Genomic DNA, 21,434 nt, shown 5'->3' with positions numbered 1-21,434 from the left:
ATGAAAAAAAACGTGTATTCATCATAATTGTGCATGTCTGATATAAAAACGAAAAATTAATTGGAAAAAGCGCGGGTGAATTTGCTTAACTTAAGATCGCCGGTTGCATTTAGTGGTATGATCAAAATTGTATATTTCACTGATAATCAAAAACAGGCGTGATAGTTTTTGAGGGGTGAGGGGTGTCCAAACTTTTCCATTTGAGGGCCACATACAGAAAATCAGAAGGACGCAAGGGCCACATAATGTTATGAGGAGAAATTGTGTTTAGTCCTAAACGTTGTACAAATAATTTAATTGCGCTTTTGCATATTTAGAAAAATGCTACAGTATATAAACCAATTTATTTGTAATATGGCAGTAGGGTTATTATAGTTTGGGAATTTTTTATTTTAGTTACTTTTTATTAGTTTTCAGGGTGGTTCTGTTAGTGTAAAAAACACCAAGGGAGCGACGTAATCTGTATGGTGCTTTTCTATTGGCTGCTGCTAGATATTTTTAAACGTCATTATTCCGGTTTATATCAAAATAAATCTACTAAAAATCACATTTAAAATCATCCCCAAAGGCTCATGCATTAAATTAATTACCAAAGACGAAAACAAAGGAGGGTGTTGGTCTCTGTGTGCCCTGCGATTGGCTGGCAACCAGTCCGGGGTGTCCCCCGCCTACTGCCCAGAGCCAGCTGAGATAGGCGCCAGCACCCCCGCGACCCTTGTGAGGAATAAGCGATCAAGAAAATGGATGGATGGATGGAAAACAAAGGACATGTTTGCTATAATTATAGTTAGTTGTAGTTAGTTTTGTAAAAACACAAAATGTAGTTTCAGTTGGTTTTCGTTTTTTAAAAAGCATTTTCGTTTTTTATTTTATTTCGGTAACAATATTGTTTTTTGATTTTTAGGTTTTTTTTTCATTAGTTTTAGTGAATTAAAATAACCTTTAATGGCACCAGTTTTTCGATACCCTCCTTTCTTACTTTGACCATCTCCAAACATTTTTGTTTTGTTTATTTTATTTGAACTGAGTCAAATGCCATTTTTAGCAAATGTTGCGGGCCACTGAAAAATGGACGGCGGGCCGCAAATGGCCCCCGATCTGTAGTTTGGACACCCAGTTTGGAAGTTATAAGACTTATAACTTAGTTATAAGGCTTGTAACTTCAATCTGTATTAGGCACGTCTGTTATCACGTGATGTAATTTATTTGCGATTGTTATTGTTTGTCATTTTTATGAACAAAATGTAAACGAAACACTGACACACGAATGTCTCTCAAGTCTGACCTCATTGACCAGGACCTTGATGATGTGATGCTAATAAAGCCATCATCATGCGACTGCTGTAAATGTTGCATCGCCTCGAAAAATCTCCATTTACACCCGCAAAGGAGCGAGCAACATTATGAACGCAGTTTTCCCTCAACTTTGTATATCAGGCTATGTGCTGCACAACAAACCACTATTGCTAAATAAATATTTTTGTTTGTGATTAAAAAAATAGCAGTTAGTCATGACAAAGTATAAAAGTGAGAACTATATTCGTAATATTTTGTTTATATGAGTATATGAGTAGAAAGTTTTCCTGTAAGAATCGCCTGTGGGATTCGGTAACTAGTAGTCAGCACTGCAGACACTACGCTCGCTGTAGTGTTGCGGCTGTCTGTCTACAGACCGCAGCGCGTCACATTAAGCGGGCGTAGTGTTGTCTACTAGCCAGGTGCTAAGTCAGCTAACTTGAAAAGAATCGGTATTGAGCGCTGTAGGGGAATGGCGTTATAATGATTTTCAAAACAGCTTCAATCGGATGTAGGGTCTCGATGTTTGGAATTGTCTTTAATTGGCTAGCTTTTAGCTAACGCGGAAGGCATCTCCAGGGAGTCATCAATGATCAGCGTGCGTATTGCCAAGATCCTCGGCTAATTTCTGCAAACATTTCCACCGTTTAGGATGTCCAAACGCATGAGGAACACGGAGGTGTGTGCAGACTGTTGCGTCCCAGGTAAGTGAACATTAGTCGAACGGTCAACATTAGCTCGTATCGGGTCCCGACACATTTATTGAGTGACGTGTGGTTTCTTCACACTCGGTCCACTAGTATCACGCCTTATTGTAATCGGATTATTAGTGCTCAGCCCACCCACGCTCATGTGTACTTTAGTGTTGAATGCGATGTGCGACAAGTTTAGTGTTGTGACACCTAACCGGGCTCCCAGGCGAGGATGCTATTTGACCTTAAGCGACCACTTCCGGTGATTTCTTGTTCAATTTCAATCAGTCTGTGGCAGTGTTGACATTTTAAAAGGACCCAATGTTTGAACAGAATATTAGGAGTGTTTTTTGTGAATTCAAATTGAATTAAATCACATTGTTATTCCCCAATCCTGCATGCTAGAGAGTATGATCCTATTTTAACTTGACTTTGTTTGGTTGCAGATCGATTGGATGATTACATTTAATCTGCATTTTTCCTTAATTCATTGTGACAACAAATGTAAAAACATTTACAATCAAATGTCTATTGTAGTTGAAATACAGAGCATTAATACTCAAATTCTTGCGTGTGAAATCCCCTTTCTGTAGTTGTGACGTGATGTTTTTCAGCAATCACAGGAAGCCAAACAGGATGCTGACTGAATTGACTGAGAGTTTTCAATTCGGAAGTCTTTTTCTGATGGGGATATCCTGTAAAAAAAGTATACATTAGCAAAGAAAGGAGGATAATTGGTTAAGAGAAAATATATTTACTCAGGCTTTAGAACCCCTTTTGCTGCTCATCATGTCATTGTGACATGTTAGTCTCCAAAGCAGCTGGCCTCTCGCCCCTCCCTTGCAACTGTGACCAGTTGTTGGCTGTGAATATTTTTAGAATTTCAAGATCTGCTATTAAATTTAGCAGCACTTGTTTGAGGAAAGTGTAAAGGAAGCCCACCAGCGGAGAGGCCTCAAAGGACAGTAGTTTGGGTGAGACTTCAAAACTACAACCATGCGCCATCACTGTGAGTAGTAACCCCTGCAGCTGTTCCCATACACTCAGCTGCTGTCCTATCCCAGCATCAGCCAATCACATTGCTTTTGGTGTAATGGCTGTAGAGGAGGGCAGTATGAATTTAAAATATTTATTGTGAGACACCCCCAACAGAATTAGAGGAAGGTGTGGTGTACAGGTCAGAGTGGTCATTTGTTTGAATAGTGACTCCAAAGAATCCATTTAGAAACCCAACTTCCACTTTTCATAACAATATCTCTAAAACTATTCTGTATAACAATCCCGAATGTGAGCCATACAGGTTGTGAAGAAATCTGCATGAAACTTTGGATCTGGGTAAAATTGGATGCTTTTATCTATTAAAAACGGGGAAGTCAATCCAAAGAATTTTTCTTGCCAATAATATGTTCTATGGAGCCTTTTGTACTTGTCTGAAATGGATATCTTTATTTTAACAGTCAGTAAGTGTTCTGTTCCCTTCCTCACAGAACCCCGCTGGGCCTCAGTGAACAGGGGGGTGTTGATTTGTGATGAGTGCTGCAGTGTTCATCGAAGTCTAGGCAGACACAGCTCACAAGTCCGTCACTTGACGCACACGCCATGGCCTCCTACGCAGCTACAAGTAACTCTTACTTTTAACTTTGTTTCCGCTTGGCCTTGTGTTGTATCTGTTGAGGCACATGTAATCTGAAAAAAAAAAAAAAAAAACAGAAAAGCTTAACAAATATAAACCCGATACGGTACAATTTATACATAACCTGTCAAAACTTTGGGAACTTCTCGTTCTATTGAATGAGAAAGTATAACCAAACATTTGACTAGTAGTGTGCATAATTTTGTGTTGATTTTGGCCTGAATTCTAAAGTGTGACTGTGTTTTCCTGAATCAGTGGAGCAAAGTTTTTCATCTTTGTTTTTATTTTCGACTAGATGGTTCAGATGTTGTACAGCAATGGTGCTAATTCAATTTGGGAGCACTCCCTTCTGGACCCAGCATCTGTGATGAGTGGAAAACGCAAGGCGAACCCCCAGGACAAATTGCAGTGAATTGTTCTTATTTTAAAACAATTACATTTTTCCTTGGATGACGTTCACTCTTTCTGACTTGTTTCTCTACTGTTCTATTTCACGTGTTCCTCAAATAGCCCAAACAAGTCAGAATTTATCAAAGCCAAATATCAAATGCTGGCGTTTGTCCACCGCATGCCTTGTCGGGAAGATGACAGTTCAACAGCCAAAGATCTGAGTAAGGTGAGGCGAAATACTGCTGGAAAATATAACATCAGTTGATTGTAAATCTAAATTATTTTCTTCTTTTTTCTAGCAACTTCATTCAAGTGTTCGCACTGGAAATCTTGAGACCTGTTTGAGGTTGCTTTCTTTGGGAGCTCAAGCAAACTTTTTTCACCCAGTAAGGGTCCCGCCATTTTATAGAGGAAAAAAATGATGTAAAACCACACTTTATTAACTCATTTGCTCCCAAAAAACATATAAATATGTTCTATTTTTTAATATTACCAGTGTCCCAAAGACATATTTATACGTTTATCATCTATTTTTTTTTTTTTTATGCTAGAGCATACAGAAGGCTTTGATGCATCCTCTGAACTGAAGAGAACAGTTGGAACAATGGTAGTTATTACTAAAACGGCCAGCAGGTGGCAGCAGATTATAAGAGATCAACCTGGGCCATGTTGCAACATGCTGTTTTCCCCACAGTTTTAAACAGATTTGTGAATAGTGATGAAACTTAGCTATATTCTAATGCTAATTGCTGCAAAACGGAGACGGATAGTCGGATTCAAATCTACTTTTTTTTCCTGATGAAAGAAGAGATACAAATCTTTTAGTAGTTCCATGTTTTTATAGCAATAGAACACAATATTATGTGGGCCTTGCAAAATCAGTCAAAATCCAGTAAAACAGCTGGGAGCGAAGGTGAAAATGTAAGCGAATGAGTTAATCATGGGTCATCTTTTAACAAACTTTGAATCCATTTAAAATCAATTTAGGCTCTTACACCTATTGAATCTGTGATTTGGTCTTACACTTTCTCTCTCTTCAAGGAAAAGGGAAACACTCCCTTACATGTGGCAGCAAAGGCAGGACAGGTCTCTCAGGCAGAACTGTTAACGGTTTACGGCGCAGATCCTGGAGCCCCTGATAGCAATGGCAAAACTCCCATTGACTATGCAAGGTTAGTCACGTCATTTTTACTCTCACACAATCACGTGTCAATAGGATTTTTTAAAATACATTTCACTTTAGGGAGGCGGGCCACCACGAGTTGGCAGATCGACTGGTGGAGATTCAGTATGAGCTGACAGATCGGTTGGCGTTCTACCTGTGTGGGCGAAAACCAGGTGTGCTGCTATTTCAGTGAATTGTTAAAGTGAAAGTGGTACAAATGATGCATGTAGTAACACATCAGATTTATTTGTTGTTTTTTTATGATGTGTGAGTTTCCTAGTTTTGAGTTTGTGATTTAAGTACACAACATTGTTCTTGTTCCCTTAAGATCACAAAAATGGGCAACACTTCATCGTTCCTCAAATGGCTGACAGGTAAGCTAAAAAAGATGCTTTTTTTCTCACTCAGTGGTTTTTACTTTACGTAAAATTGTAGAATGAGGTAGTTGCAGGAGCCAGTAGTTGTCGTTGCTTTGAAGCGGCTTGTTGGAACTTGTTGAAACATCTCCTGTCAGCAGAAGCAGAGTACCTACAAATATATAACACTTTTAGCCTTTCTTGTCACAGGATAGCACAAATATTTCCTCATTTAAATGATTGTTTGGTCTTTTGTCGTGCATTCTGTTGGTGGATTAGGAACATGTAAGTATGCTCAAATGGCTTGCAGATGAATATTTTCCGTAAGGTTTTTAGCAGAATGTTGATGAGAAATATTATTTCACTGTAGCAGTTTAGATCTATCTGAATTGGCCAAAGCAGCCAAGAAGAAGCTGCAGTCAGTAAGTGATGGCGCGCCTGACAATATTTATTTTTGCTATTTTATCTCTTTCCTCATTAAAAGTCCAACTTTGTTACTCATTTGCAGCTGAGTAATCATTTATTTGAGGAGCTGGCCATGGATGTGTATGATGAGGTTGACAGGCGAGAGACTGATGCAGGTAAAGATTTCTGCAAAGTTTGTTTTCACAATCAATGTACAGCATTTTGTATTGCACTGTTCTATTTATAAAAGTAACATATTGTCGCTGCTATGTGAAAATCACCTATGTCCATTTTTGCCTTTGTCATTTTTACATTTTTACTAGGGGTATCAAAAGTAGTGTGTTAGTGGTATTTAAATTTTTTATTTTTTTTTAAACACAATTACTTGGAAAGCTCGTGTACTGGGGCAATTCCAGATGCAACGCAGCAGATACGTACAGGTCCAAATTTAGCAGTAATAAATTTAATAATAATAATGCATATATATGTGGAAACTGGGGTCAAGTTGTATTTTACAATTAAAAAAATGTGCAGAATTTAGTTACTTCATGTTAAAGATCAATTATGAAAAGAAAAATGCACTGAGCTGTCACCAACGTCTTACAAAAATGCAATTATGCCATCTCATGGCAGAAAACTGACCAACACAAATCAATATCGCACTCGTTTTTTACAGTACAGGACAACTTTAATTTGAACTAAATTTTATGAATTATTATGAAATTGCGGTATCAGTGACTAAAAGATGCATCCATATTTCTACTTTCTATCTAACATTTTTTACAACTTATATATTAACAAAAGTATGAAAACATAGAAAAAATGTTATTGTACATTTTGTTGTACATTTAGAACAGTTGTATAATTTGCGATTAATCGTGAGTTAACTATTGAAGTCACGCAATTATGATTAAAAATTATGAAATTATGAAAAAATAATAATCGCCTGACACCCCTTATTTTTTATGTTTTTGGGTTGTCTGCATTCAGTTACATCCCAAAATTGTAAAAAAAAAATTACAAAAATGGACAGAAGTGTTTTTCACATAGCAGCGACGATGTGTACAAGGTTTACTTTGTGAAAAAAAAAAATCTGCAAATAATAGCACCAAATTGCTTTGAAGTGATGGCAAAATATAGACAAAAGCCTTGTTATGTATAATTAATTCATTATTGTGCCATACAAAAAGAACATGGAATGGACTTCTGCACTGGCTTTTATTCTGAAATGTTTCTATGCACACCGATATTTACATTAAAACCACACTGAGTTGATTTGATTTGTCACACTGTCTTGTAGTGTGGTTAGCAACACAGAATCACAGTGCCCTTGTGACGGAGACGACTGTGGTGCCTTTCCTTCCCGTCAATCCAGAGTATTCGTCCACAAGAAACCAGGCAAGTTTGCATCCTAAAATGTTTTCTTTCCCACTTCCCATACTGACCATATAATGATGAGTTGTTTTGTTTTGTTTTTTCTTTTAGGGACGCCAGAAACTTGCCAGATTCAACGCACATGAATTTGCAACTCTTGTGATTGACATACTAAGTGATGCAAAGCGGAGACAACAAGGAAATTCAGCAGCAAGCCCTAAAGGTGAGTAATTAGTAATTAATTTTGGGGGGTGGAACATTGTGAAGGGGCACCAAAACTATAGAGGACTAAAACTTCCAAAATTCAAAATAAATAAATAAATGAATACATAAATGACTAAAAATGAACATAAAAATTACTATAAAAATATATTTTGAAAATTATATCCCAAAAAATATAAATCCGTTTTTATTTTCACTTTTGGTCATTTATTTATTTATTTAGTTATTAATGTATCTATTTAATTAGTCATTTATTTATTTATCTATTTATTTATTTATTTTGTCATTTATTTATTTATTTAGCCATTTATTTAGCCATTTATTTTGAATTTTGGCAGTTTTGGGCCGTACAGCCAAGTCAAAATGTTATTCAAATGAGGGGGCGGTCCTAATCGTGTCTTGGGTTGGACTCCGCCTTTACAAGCTGCCTGTCATTGGTCGAGTGAGCAAGGAAGTCTTGCCGGCTTGCAATGGACGACTATCGTGTCCACTGTCACCTCAACTTGCGACTTGATTTGCTAGACAAGATAGTCCATTGCTGGCGCTCTCCATTGTAAGCCGGCAAGATTTCCTCGGTCTGCTCACTCGACCAATGGCAGGCAGTTTGCAACGGCGGAGTCCAACCCAAGACCCCCTCATTTGAATAACATTTTGACTTGGCAGGATGGCCCAAAACTGCCAAAATTCAAAATAAATAAATGACTAAATAAATAGATAAATAAATGACTAAATAAATACATAAATGACAAAAAGTGAAAATAAAGCGGATTTATTTCCATTTATATTTATTTATTTTATTTTGTATATATAATTTACGAATTGTATTTTTTTAGATTCATTTTTATTTTCACTTTTAGTAATTTATTTATTAAGTTATGTATTTATTTTGAATTTTGGCAGTTTTGGTCCTCCATACAAACCAACTGTACAGCCACAGAGCTGAATTCCATTTGTTGACAGCAAATCATCACTTGTAATGATAAGCAACACAAGAATGTTGTCAAAACAAGTCTCATTGTCTTGTAATGAAAAGGCACATGCCACGAAGAAAGTATACAAAATGCAGGATGTGCTACAATGTGCTACATTGTTATTTACTGTGTAACCTTCTCTTACACAACACTTATAGCACAGAGGACGAATTCCAAATTGTGTCTTTTTAACTGCAGACAATGTGGAACTCACCCTGAAGAACATGTCTGCCAGGCCATGCAGCGACAGTCAGGATAATGACCAGCCCGACTATGATAGCGTAGCGTCTGATGAGGATACAGACCAAGAGCTCCCTTCAAGTAAAGGAGATCGGACAAAGGTGACGTGCTTCAACTTTCTCACAGTGAAACCATGAACATCACCGTCTGAATGATAATGTATTTCCTGCTCCCAACAGAGTCTGGACTCTGACCTCTCTGATGGCCCTATCACCATGCAGGAGTACCTGGAGGTGAAAAACGCTCTGTCGGTCTCCGAGGCCAAAATCCAACATCTCCTGAAAGCCAACAGCAACCTGAGCGATGAGCTGCGACTGATGCAGAAAAAGGTATCCGCCGGGCTCCAACAATAAGATGACTAACATCGCCGAAGGCTGAGTCAGGGTGGGGATCGGTGTAGGGGGGCCACAGCGGCTGAGCCTGAGCCTTGTAATTAGGCTGTGCGTGACTACGTGAACAGGAAGGCTGCTGTGACACCCTGCTGCTCCACCCTCCCTCTGTCGTCGGCCAGCATGCTCACTCGAAGAGGAAATCCCTCCGGTTCATTTCATAATTGGCAAGTCTTGATTATTTAAGAATGTTGTCACGTTACTAACAAGAATGTTTTGAAATGCATGTTTGATGTACATTAGATGACATTGACTAACTTGATTTGTATGTGTGTGCCTTGCTTCATCACATTACTGTGTGCTCGTAGTAATGTTTTTGAATGTTTAGTACGTGGACTGGAGATATGTTGTTGAGTTGTTTTCCAAATGCTTCATGGAAAATATAGACACTGTATCATAATTGTTATTTAAAGGGGAAGTCGATGCAAAAAATTTCTGTTCAATATGTTGTATGTGCCTCCACTAGCCTAAACACGGCATTCTTTTTAACTCATTCACTCCCAGCCATTTTCACATAAGCAACCCCGGCTGTTTTACTGGATTTTGACTGATTTTGCAAGGCCCACAGAATATTGTGTTCTATTGCTATAAAAACATAATATTAAAGCGATAGTTGACTCATTGAGCCATTTTCAGGGGTAAAAAGTTCATATTTTGTTGATAATGAACTCGTTAACTTTATTATTTTTCATGTACAATTAATACCTTTAAAAAGTATTTTTTTCTACTTACTGTCGACTAATGATGACATCACCTGTGCTGAGGAAGTAGGCAACGACCAATCATGGCTCAGTTTACTGACCGAACCCAGAAAACAGGTGAGCCATGATTGACCGCTACCTACTTCCTCAGCACAGGTGATGTCATCAACAGTCGACAGAAAGTCGAAAAATTACTTTTTAAAGGTATTAAATGTACATTAAAAATAATGAAGTTATCAAATTCATCATAGACAAAATATTAACATTTCACTGCTGAAAATTGTTCAATGAGTCAAGTGTCCCTTTAAAGGCTCTTTTTCATCAGAGAAAAAAGTATATTCATATCTATATTATGTATATCGTTTTGCAGAAGTTATCATTAGAACATAGCTAAGTTTCATCATTATTCACAAATCTAATTACAATTGTGAGTATTTTAACCTTTTTTCAACATGGCCCTGGTTGATCTCCTTTGCTCTGCTGCCACCTGCTGGCCGTTTATGTAATTACCACCATTTCTGCAACCGTTCTGAGCAGTTGATCAAAGCCTTTTTGTATGCTCTAGTACAGGGGTGGCGAGATCTGGTCCTCGAGGGCCGCAGTCCTGCAGGTTTTCGATATTTCCCTTCTTCAACGCAGCTGATTCATGATCAGCTCATCAGCAAGCTCTGCAGAAGCCTGATAATGAGCCCGTTAATTGGAATCAGCTGCACTTCGAGTGGGAAAATCTATAAAACCTGCAGGACTCTGGCCCTCGAGGACCGCAGTTTGCCACCCCTACTCTAGTATTAAGAAAAAAAACAAAAACGAAAAAAATGTAGAAATACGTCTTTGGGACACGTAAAACATTTAAAATAGAACATATTTATACGTTTTTGGGAGCAAATGAGTTAATATTACTGTTTTGTTTTTTTGTTTTGTTTTTTTGTTGTTGTTGTTTTTTTTTTTAAATGTGAATCCATCTCCGAGGACGGCCATTTTGCTACATGCTGTCGACTGAAAATGACATCACAGTGGTCATCAAGATACGCCACAATTACTCAGGGCCTAGGTAATGACCAATCACAGCTCAGCTTCAGAAACCAGGTGAGCTGTGATTGGTCTTTACCTGATCAATTTTGATCTCATTTTAAGCCGACGTCAAATTGCAACATGGATGCCCCTTGGAGAGGGATTTAAAAAAAAAAAAAAAAAGGTAGATTTTGCTGCTTAATAACATATTCCACAGATGCAATATTAATCAGAATACTGTGTTTAGACTAGTGGGGCATAAAAGAACATATTATTGTAAAGGCAATTTTAGGGTTGACTTCTCGTCTCAGTTTATGTTCATTGCAAGTGATTTGGTAATGGTCAATTTGAGCCCTATATTTGACTTAGTCTAACTTTTTCACAGAATATTTGATTAGTTTTGTTACTGTTTGGACAGAAAATGCAGATTATTTACATGAACAAGTAGTCATTCTGATTTGTATTGTAAATACACCGTATAGCGTTCGTATCATTTGAGTCTCCTCACAGGACAGTATTGTAGAAATCAAAAACACATGGATAGTGATGTGGTCTTCACATTTAAGATGAGTAGATTTTTCTTCTCAATGTTTATCATCAATTAATAATATGCAATCCAATGTGAACATTCTGTGCGCTATAATCCGGAACATCAATGACAACAAAACCTCTCTCTTAAATCAATTCCTAAATCTCCGTTGCTGCTAACTCTTGTCCTTTATCGGCACCTCTGATTGCAATTCCACCTGTGTCACCTTGCCGCGCAATCAGTCCTTTGCTTGCTTATCGCTGGCTTTTTCGATGTAAGCTTTCAAAAAAAAAGAAAAAAAGAGGTAAATCCTCCTGTGACTTTAAGTGGATGAAGGCTTGCTTTGCTGAGAGCACCTCTTAGTGTGTTGCTGACCGTCTCTTCCAGCTGCAATCTCTGCAAAGTGAGAACACCTCTCTTAGGCGGCAGGTCACAGCCAATATCTATCAGAACCCCAGCACGTCAGACTATCCCGACCCCTCCAGTCCTTCAGCCCTGAAACGCCGGCAATCTGCTCGGGCGAGTCGGCCCATGTCTATGTACGAGACTGGCTCGGGCCTGAAGACTTATCTCCCTAAAGGGGAAAATCCTTACCCAGAGGAGGCTATTCCCACCCTGCATCCCTTCCCACCTCATGTAAGTAAGACCTGTTCCCTGCATTCCTTCGCCTTTTCCTTGCCATTGGCCCCATTTCACCTTTCCTTTCTTTTTCACTGTGGGCATCTCGAAAATCACAATCACATCCACTCACACCTCATCTTGTCCGGTTCTGATAAGGCTGCAAGGCCATTATCTACATCCATCTGTTGTTCACTGGTGTGCCTCTTGTCTTTTATTTTTTATTTTTTTTACACATTAATTAGTTGTACATGCTTGCAGATACTGTCATCGTGATTTAATTTTCAGTTTTGTACTGTCTTTTATGTTGATGAAGCATTAAAACAACCATACAAATATTGTGTTTTTGTACTGCATGACAACTCATCTTTTCTTCCCGTTTGGTTTAAATGAAAATGCTGTCACACTCTATTTAAACTGGCTTTCTCTTTCTTAATAGATCTGAAAAGTTTAAGTTAAAGGGAAGTCAACCTTAAACATTTCTCGACAATAATATCTGACCTCACTAGTCCATACAAGATATTCTGATTAATATTACATTTGTGGAATACGAGCTACGCAGAAAAATCCACCTATTTTTATCGATATCAGAAGGGCTCAGGCAATGACCAATCACAGCTCACCTGATTTCTGAAACTGAGCTGTGATTGGTTGTTATCTGAAAACTGAGCAACTGTGATGTCATTTTCACTCGACAGCAGGTGGCAAAATGGCCGCCTTCTGATATTGACTACTTAGCTCATATTTCACCAACACAAATATTAACCAAAATGTCATATTTAAACAAGTGGGGCTGCATTATTATCAATCGTTTTGGGGGGGTTGACTTCCCCTTTTAAAGAAATGCGTGCTCACTGCTCAATAACAAGGAAAAGCTCAGGCATTTTTCTATTATTAAAACAGCGGCAGACTTTTATAGGTTAAGCTTTTACTTCGATTAACTTAAATAGGAAGTCAAGTCAAAATAGTGTTCTATGCACCGCTACTAGTCTAAACACTATATTCTGATTATTATTGTTAATGTGGAATATGTATTAAGCAAGTAAAGTCCACTGGTTTTTACGCATCTCTGGTGGCGGCCATTTTGACACTTGCTGACTGACAATGATATCACAATTATGCTCCATTCAAGGGAGGTGGGAAGTCAGACTTTTCCAACTTCATACCAGGAAGTGTGCAATGGAACACTCCTTTGAATTCGGAGATCAAATTTTTAAAGGGATACTTTACTTAATTAGCCATTTTTGGCAGTCAAACAATATTTTGTCTAATAAATTTGATAATGTAATTATTTTTCCATGTACAATTAGTACCTTTAAAAACACATTTTGCAACTTGCTGTCAACTGAAAATGACATCATAAGGGCTCAGGTAACCAATCACAGCTCAGCTTGTGAATGTCACATGACCAAACCTAGAAAACAGGTGAGCAGTGATTGGTTACCTGAGCCCTTGTGATGTTATTTTCAGTCGACAGCAAGTTGCAAAATGTGTTTTTAAAGGTACTTTTTGTACGTGAAAAAATAATGAAAGTATCTAATTATAGACAAAATATTAACTTTTTATTGCTAAAATGGGCTAAATAAGTGAAGTATTCCTTTAAAGTTGGAACAAAAAAGGACCCTGACTTCACTGACCCGTTTCAATCTGACGTCACTCACACAGATCATGTATGACAAAACATAATTTACACAATGATGAACATATTTATCTGTTAGATCAATTTAATTATTCAAAATGAGTAAATTCACGTAGCACAGCGTGATTTGGACTGACTGTGTTAACCACAACAACAAACGGTTTATCGGAATCAGCCATCTTTGTTGTTTACTTTCACCTTTCACGCTTCGAGGTTGGACAAGCCGGGTGAGATAAATACGACTTCCCACCTTCCTCGAATGCAACATTGGGGGCTTGTAACGACCAAAACTGGCTCACCTGTTTTTCTGGATTTGGTCATGTGATATTGGCAAGCTGAACTTTCTTTTGCTGTGATGTCATTTTCAGTCGACAGCAAGTGGCAAAATGGCCACCCCCTGAGATGGAAATGGTTGGATTTTACGGCTTATTTCAAATTAAACACAATATTAATCAGAATAGCAGGTTAGGCTAGTGGGAATGCATAACATTGTATTGTAAAGACGTTTGACTTGACTTCCCACATTTCTTGAAACTGAACCAGTCAAGTACTTTTGAGTGGTTCAATTAGAAACTCACAGATTTTTAGTTTTTACAATTTAACCAGATCTTTGTCTCCCTAAAATGTGATTTGGACCACGTCTTTAGAAGGAAAAGGGCGCTTTTGTGACCACCTCTTCATCCCTCCCCTCATTTCCGTCCACCCTGTCCTGGTCCATGGATGAAAGTAATCGAAAGGTTAAGTATTTCCTCATGCGGGCCTCACCTTGCGGGACGCGGCAAGTCCGCTGGGTGCTTTCATCACATTCTTCCTGCCTCACTCTTTATTGATCTCTGCTACCTGCTTGCCAATCTGCATGAACCACCTCAACGTCAAACACCTGACTTCTTCAGCGCCACTCCCGCTGGGTGGCTCAACAAACAGTCAAGGAAATAAAACAAGGAACATTTTCACGTTTAATTTGTTGAGAAACGTGTACACCTCACTCATTTATAGGATCTTACATATTAGCTGCACTAAGAACTGAAAGGTGTTTTAACCTAAATATTAAAACAAAATCAACATTGTAATTCTACACCGCCAACAACAACAATAATAAATACGTGACAGAATTATCATGCATGACATATATCACCCTTATGAAGATAAATCACTGGCTAATTACTGGTAATAAACAATTTTCCTCAGTGTTAAAGTAATGTTGCTAGTATTTGCACAGTAATCTGGTTACGAAGTAATCTGCTTTAATTTCATATTCGGACAACATGGCAGTGTTTGTGCTGCACTTGTACTCATACTACGTCAGTGAAAATGTGCCAAATTTTGTCTATTCGGATTGACTGTTAATTGTCCTGTTTTGTTTTGATGGTTATTTAATGAAGCCATCTGGACTTTTTCATCCTTGTCACGAGCTCTCCTCACAGTCCGCGCTTCACTCCAAGAACAAGCTTTTGTTTCACGGTGAAAATGTCATCTCATGTGATCATTGCTGTCTCGAGACCAGAGTTTCAGTCTTATTTATTCTGGCAAAGTGTGCGCCTAATTGGTTAAAGATGCAGCATTGCTGTGGCGTTTTCCCCCAATAATGTTTTTTTTTTTTTTTCCATCTGTGTCAGCAATTGTAATCACTTTATGCCGATTAAACGATCTAACCGTACTAACGATAATCACTGAAGTGGCTTTAACATTGTGCACTCGTGCTTCACAGCTTTATTAGCTCGTTTCAGACGTCTTCTGCAATAGCTTTGATATATTTTTATGACAGTTAATTGTGGCTTGAGCACACTCTTGCTGGCAACAATATAGTAATTTACTCGTTTGCGGGGCGAGCGTGTTGCAGCACTCAACTTTTCACCACATATGTTTCTGGTTTCTATTCCCAATGACGTGCGCCATCGAATCGCTTCCTCTGCAGGCCTCCAAGTTAGAGAAGCAGAGCAGCATGCCTGAAAGCGACTATGACAATACATTCAATGACTCTGAGGTGGACGACTCAGGGTAAGAATCACGTCTTTGTCTCGGTTACTAAAAAGTTTTCTGCAAGCGGCTAAGTTGTGCTCTGCAGTCTGTGCAGGAGAGCGAGGCTGAGGAGCAGCGCCCGGCCGGGGGAGGGCAGCTCCATCCCCGAGCTGGATGACGCGGAGTTGGAGTCGGACCCGACGCTTCCCAGCACCGAGGACGTCATCCGCAAAACCGAGCAGATCACCAAGAATATTCAGGAGCTCCTGCGAGCAGCTCAGGATAACAAACACGAGAGGTCAGAAAGATCCGACAGGTTTATAAAATTTCCACTCTGTTTCATTTCAAACATCTCTCGTTATCCTTTTCTGTTGACTTGTGTGGCATCTTCACTTCCTCCCACCTCGTGTCCTTCGGGCCTCGTGCCCGTCAGCAGGCCATGTGAGCGCGAAGGCGTGCGCCGCCTCAGGCACAGTCTGGGATGTTTCAGCACTCTGGTGCCCTGGGCTGAGAAGCCCCCCGCCCCTCTCCATCCACTCGGCCTGCGATCCCCCGACCCCTCCTCCTGGTACTCTGGCCTCTGTCCCTGCCTCCCAGGCACAGTTTGGTCTGCCTCCCGCCCTTTCTCCACTAATGAATCATTCGCCACAAACAATATTTCTTACCATCTACATGGGTCCGATTTATTCATAGTTAGCTTTTTATCAGCATGAGTTTGTCGGTTTGGCCATGTATGTGTTTGTGTCCCTAACATAACCTCACTTGTGTCAAAAACTCATTCAACTATTCAGGTCAAATTTTATGGAGTCACAGGAGTGCCAAAATTAATAGGAAATACAAACACAATCAATAAAAGAGAACATCAATCAATAAAAGAGAACATTTACAAATGCAGTTATATAAAGACATTCATTAAAAGAGTATATTCACTAATGCAGACATACAACAACATTCAATAAAATATAATTTGAAAATACAGACATATAAAGTCATTCAATAAAAGAGAACATTTATTCCTATTAAGTTTGGCACTGCTATGACTCTATAGAGTCACAGGAGTGCCAAAATTAATAGGACATACAAAGACAATCAAAAGAGAAGATTTACAAATGTAGTCCATATGAAGGCAATCAAAAGAGACCATTTACAAATCCAGACATACAAAGGCATTCAATAAAAGACAACATTAACAAATGTTTTCCCCATTTGGCGTTTGCTTATTCCGTTTTGTTATTGCATGGACTTGAATGGCTCACGTCTCGGAAAACCAAATGTCCCTCCCATAGGAATGGCCTTGGGCGGACCATTTGTTTTTACAAATGCGTGCTTGTCAAGACTGTCTGAAGAGGTTTTTTGAAAAAAAAAAAAAAAAAAAAAAAAAGCCCCGCCCCATATCTGTCCAGCCTGACTAGTTGATACCCGATCACACGATTCCCCACGGTTGCTCAGCGCGTGACCACAGAATTTAAGCCAACTGTAAACTATACATTAAATCGAGTTTTATGTAGGTCTGATACTTGTCTGAATTCCTGATGCGAAATTAAAGGTCAACTCGATAGTATTGAGGCTGCAGGGTGGCATTCTGCCAGCAACTGGTTCCAGTTTGTGTCCATCTGTAGTGGGATTCTATTTTGTCTTTTAACTCTGATGATTTGGTCCCAAAAACAATTTACCCATTCACAGCAAAATGTAACATGGAAAAACTAGTTTACATGTTCAGATGCTTATGCAGATGCATCTCAATAAAAATGTCAAAAAATGTTGGTTCAAAAAGGGAAACGCATACAGATTAATTAAACACAGAGGAAAATAGTACGCAGAAGGCCGATTCTTAACTGTCTACATTAAAATAATTTTGTTTCCCAAGTAAAATTCAAATCTTTCGAGATGGTAATTTTGGGGTCTTAGTTGTGAACTATAATCATCCATATAGTACAAAATAAAATGAAATATTTCACTCTGTATGGCATGAATCTCTACTATATATGCATTTTACTTTTTGAATTAAATAAACACATTTTCCATAATATTTTAATTTATTGAGATGCACCTGTCAATCAAAGCTCAGTTACATTTACTTGAAGAGGAAGTCAAATCAGATTCCTTTACAATAATATGCATCCCTACAAGTATAAACACAACATTCTGATTACTATTGTGTTTCTGGAATATGTATTAAGCAGCGGAATTCACTTGTTTTCGTCCATCTCGGGGAAGCCATTTTGTCACTTGCTGTCAACTGAAAATGACATTGCAGTTGTGCTGGGGTTAGGTAACGACCAATCACAGCTCACCTGTTTTTTGGGGTTGGGCATGTGGCGTTTGCAAGCTGAGCTTTGATTGGTTACCTGAGCCTGAACAACTGTGATGTCTTTTTGAGTTGGCAGCAAGTGACAAAATGGCTGCCCCTGAGATAAATGAAAACAAGCGGATTTTGCTGCTTACTTCATATTCCAGAAGCACAATAGTACACAGAATAACGTGTTTAGAGTAGTCGCGGGCATATAGAATTTATTACTGTAAAGAAAAATGTTTGACTTGACGTTCACTTTAGTCTTTGATATTGTGTTTTATTACTTTCTCATCACTTTAACAGCTTTAGTTATGGCAGTGAAACTCCAGTATTTAGTTGACTGCATCAGAATGTGTTTGGAAACAAGCTTTTACAGAACTCTAAAATGTGTGCTATGTTGCTTGAACTGTTGAGCATGGATTTACAGTAATTGGATTTTCAACTGCACCGTGTTGTGTATTTATACTATTGTTTAAATGAATTAACCATCTTAACTCATCATTTTGATCTCCCACAGCTTCATACCCTGCTCGGAAAGAATACATGTGGCTGTAACAGAAATGGCCGCTCTCTTTCCAAAGGTAAGACTGGATAATTACATAATGCCTGATGATGAAAGTGGAAAGGCAAGAAAACCATGACGTCATATTTCCCTTTTCTCCGCAGAGGCCGCGCTCCGAGACTGTGCGAAGCTCTCTGCGCTTGTTGACGTCCAGTGCGTGCAGGCTTCAGAGCGAATGCAGGAAGGCGGTGCCTCCGGAAGGCTGCCCGGGACCGGACATGCAGCTTGTCACCCAGCAGGTCATCCAATGTGCTTATGATATTGCCAAGGCGGCCAAGCAGCTTGTCACCATCACTACTAAGGAGAACACCAACTGAACACCAAATGCATCTCGGACCTTGGGTTCTATTTTTGTTTTTTAGTTTTTACATTTGTGGTATATGCATGCCTTAATTTTTTTTATGTTTGACAATTTGGTACAGATGAAAGCAGTAATTACCAACCAATATTGTATCTGTAAAAGCACAATTTTACTCAAGCTTAGAAAGTTCCACAATTCCTCCTCGAAAAGTCAATAGAACGAAGCACACTACTAGAAATCCATCAAATCCATCATGCTGCATTCGAGAATGGTCGGAAGTCGGACTTTTCCGAGTTCAAACCAGGACGTCTGTACGGGAACTTGAACTCAGAAATTACACAATGTCAAGACGGCGATCCCTGCACGATCGGTGACTCGCATGTTAGAAGATTGGCCATGTTGGATCGCCAACTACGGCATCCACACTAGGACAAATACCTTTATATTCCTTCGCCGTCAAGACCCTTCCATTGTGACGTCAGGTAGAAGTGCACCCTTAGCGGTGGTGGTCAGCGCATCAATGCGAGTGAATTAGAAAACAATCAGTGTGAGCTAGAAAATAGGTCAAACAGTTGATAAATCAGCAACCAATGCTATGGTGAACTTGTGCGCGGCCAACAGATGCTCTAATACCTCAAAGAGAGTTCGAGAGCATTCTTTCGGCTGCCGACAGCGATTTTAAACCCCGCGAAAGACAGTGAGGAGTAAAAGACTACCACGGTGGCTAGCGTGAAAGTATGACGCAACTTTTTTTCTTTTTTTTTTTTATAGCTAGCGGCTCCAAACGAATTGTTTCAATGATTCGCAGTAATGTAGTGTCCTACTCGGGACGTTTTTTTGTGACACTATAGACATATTTCCCACTGTTTAACGAAAATGCTCGCCGAAAATCAAGCTCTCGACATTCATTTCTTATGGGATGTTTGCCCTCCGGGAGGCGCCGCGGGGGCTATGCAGTGACGTCAGCTGGAAGGGTCTATATCAGTGGTGTCCAAACTACGGCCCAGGGGCCATTTGCGGCCCGCCGTCCATTTTTCAGTGGCCCGCAACATGTGCTAAAAATGGCATTTGACTCAGTTAAAAAAAATAAAATAAAACAAAAATGTTTGGAGATGGTCAAAGTAAGAAGGGAGGGTATCGAAAAATAGGTGCCACTAAAGGTTATTTTATTTAACTAAAACTAATGAAAAAACTACAACTAAAATTCAAAAAACAATATTACCGAAATAAAATAAAAGCGAAAATGCTTTTTAAAAAACGAAAACTAACTGAAACTACATTTTATGTTTACAAAACTAACTAAAACTAACTATAATTATAGCAAACATGTCCTTCGTTTTAGTCTTTGGTAATTAATTTAATGCATGACCCTTTGGAGATGATTTTAAATGTGATTTTTAAAATATAAACCGGATATAAACCGGAATAATGACGTTTGAAAGTATGTCACACAGAAATGATGTCATCTAGCAGCAGCAGCCAATAGAAAAGCACCTTCAGATGACGTTGCTCCCATGGTGTTTTTTAAATAATTGCGCACAAGCTATACACATTTAAAAAACAAAAAAACAAAAAAAACCTAATACTAATACTGAAACTAACAAACTAAACTAAAACTAAGCATTGTTTAAAGAACTAAACTAATAAAAACTAACAAAACCACCAGGAAAACTAATAAAAACTAACTAAAGTGAAACATTCCAAAACTATAATAACCCTACTGCCATATTACAAATAAATTGGTTTATATACTGTACAATTTTTCTAAATATGCAAAAGCACAAATAAACAATTTTTAGGACTAAACACAATTTCAATGTGGCCCTTGCGTCCTTCTGATTTTCTGTGTGGCCCTCAAATGAAAATGTTTGGACACCCCTGGTCTATATGAATGAATAAATGAAGCAAAATTACAAGAAGATAAGTTTGCTGTAGGTCAAAAATGAGTTTTAATAACCAAAACAAAAAACAATTGACCACTGTCCGCCATTTTGGTTGTTTACTTTTGCCTCGAACGCTTTCAGGTCAGAACTGGAAAAAAAACAACTCTGATATATCCGACTTACGACCATCCTCGAATGCAGCAGCTTCCCCTTATTAATTGCGCAATGTAGCGATAAAGATGAATCCCTTTTTTTTGTTGCTTCCTTTCATTTCTAACTTACACATACTTGTGCTGCTTTGCAATCCAAAGTTTGTGGAACGGAAGAGCACACTTCCATGATTTGCACAGTCAGCAGTGCACTCGCCGCAGCTCCCTCGTCCGACGCTCGTATGGTTCACCATTAACAAGACATTGCATTCAAGCTAAAGATGATTCTCCTCTGCACTATGATGGAGTCTGTGTGCCAGTACAATGTTGCCATTCTTACAAATAGAGCTACAGATCATGTGTATGTCCACGTGTTTTGTGTCGTGCAAAGTTATCAGCTAGAGCTGTCCATGTCTCGCTTCCGGGTTGTTCAGCACAAGTTATTGTTAGTGAATGGAGTGCAGGGATGTACTGTACTGTATATGATGCAGCTGTTTGAGTTGCAATTTGGAAAAAAAAAAATTTTTTCTAAATAAACGTAATTTATTAAAAATGTACATCATAAAGAATGTGTTTGTTTCATGGACATCATTGAATTTATGGAACAATTTCTTAAAATGAATTCTACAAACCAAAAGGTACAAAACATACTCAAA

General features: G+C 38.6%; 1 protein-coding gene across 17 annotated transcripts; it reads left to right on the top strand.

Moving 5' to 3' along the window:
* Positions 1 to 94: 94 nt before the first annotated feature.
* Positions 95 to 21,335, top strand: git2a (G protein-coupled receptor kinase interacting ArfGAP 2a). Of its 17 annotated transcripts, none has more exons than XM_077522363.1 (21): positions 95 to 115; positions 1,948 to 2,000; positions 3,476 to 3,609; positions 3,917 to 4,029; positions 4,132 to 4,237; positions 4,311 to 4,397; positions 5,053 to 5,183; positions 5,255 to 5,349; positions 5,505 to 5,550; positions 5,903 to 5,954; positions 6,041 to 6,113; positions 7,238 to 7,335; positions 7,423 to 7,534; positions 8,703 to 8,845; positions 8,924 to 9,073; positions 11,762 to 12,010; positions 14,279 to 14,368; positions 15,547 to 15,629; positions 15,697 to 15,888; positions 18,401 to 18,464; positions 18,550 to 21,335. In XM_077522363.1, the coding sequence occupies exons 2-21, from the start codon at positions 1,949 to 1,951 to the stop codon at positions 18,760 to 18,762; spliced, it is 2,283 nt and encodes a 760-aa protein (XP_077378489.1). In that variant the 5' UTR covers positions 95 to 115; position 1,948; the 3' UTR covers positions 18,763 to 21,335. The 17 variants fall into 17 exon arrangements, 16 of the variants coding, with proteins under 16 accessions (XP_077378489.1, XP_077378495.1, XP_077378492.1 ...); XM_077522362.1 differs by lacking the exon at positions 95 to 115 and adding an exon at positions 1,367 to 1,527; XM_077522366.1 differs by lacking the exon at positions 95 to 115 and having other exon boundaries at positions 1,352 to 2,000; positions 8,966 to 9,073.
* The last annotated feature ends 99 nt before the right edge of the window (positions 21,336 to 21,434 follow it).

The sequence above is a fragment of the Festucalex cinctus genome, chromosome 5 (assembly GCF_051991245.1).
Source record: "Festucalex cinctus isolate MCC-2025b chromosome 5, RoL_Fcin_1.0, whole genome shotgun sequence".
Lineage (NCBI taxonomy): Eukaryota > Metazoa > Chordata > Actinopteri > Syngnathiformes > Syngnathidae > Festucalex > Festucalex cinctus.
The sequence above is the reverse complement of the archived record's forward strand: the minus strand, read 5'-3'. Positions and strand labels throughout refer to the sequence as shown.

Bases quoted from the DNA above. Each gene is read 5' to 3' on its own strand.
- git2a (XM_077522376.1), top strand. From the start codon at position 1,949: ATGTCCAAACGCATGAGGAACACGGAGGTGTGTGCAGACTGTTGCGTC. The intron at 7,336-7,422 runs GCAAGTTTGCAT...TTTTTCTTTTAG, and splicing joins ATTCGTCCACAAGAAACCAG to GGACGCCAGAAACTTGCCAG. The intron at 7,535-8,702 runs GTGAGTAATTAG...TTTTAACTGCAG, and splicing joins TTCAGCAGCAAGCCCTAAAG to ACAATGTGGAACTCACCCTG.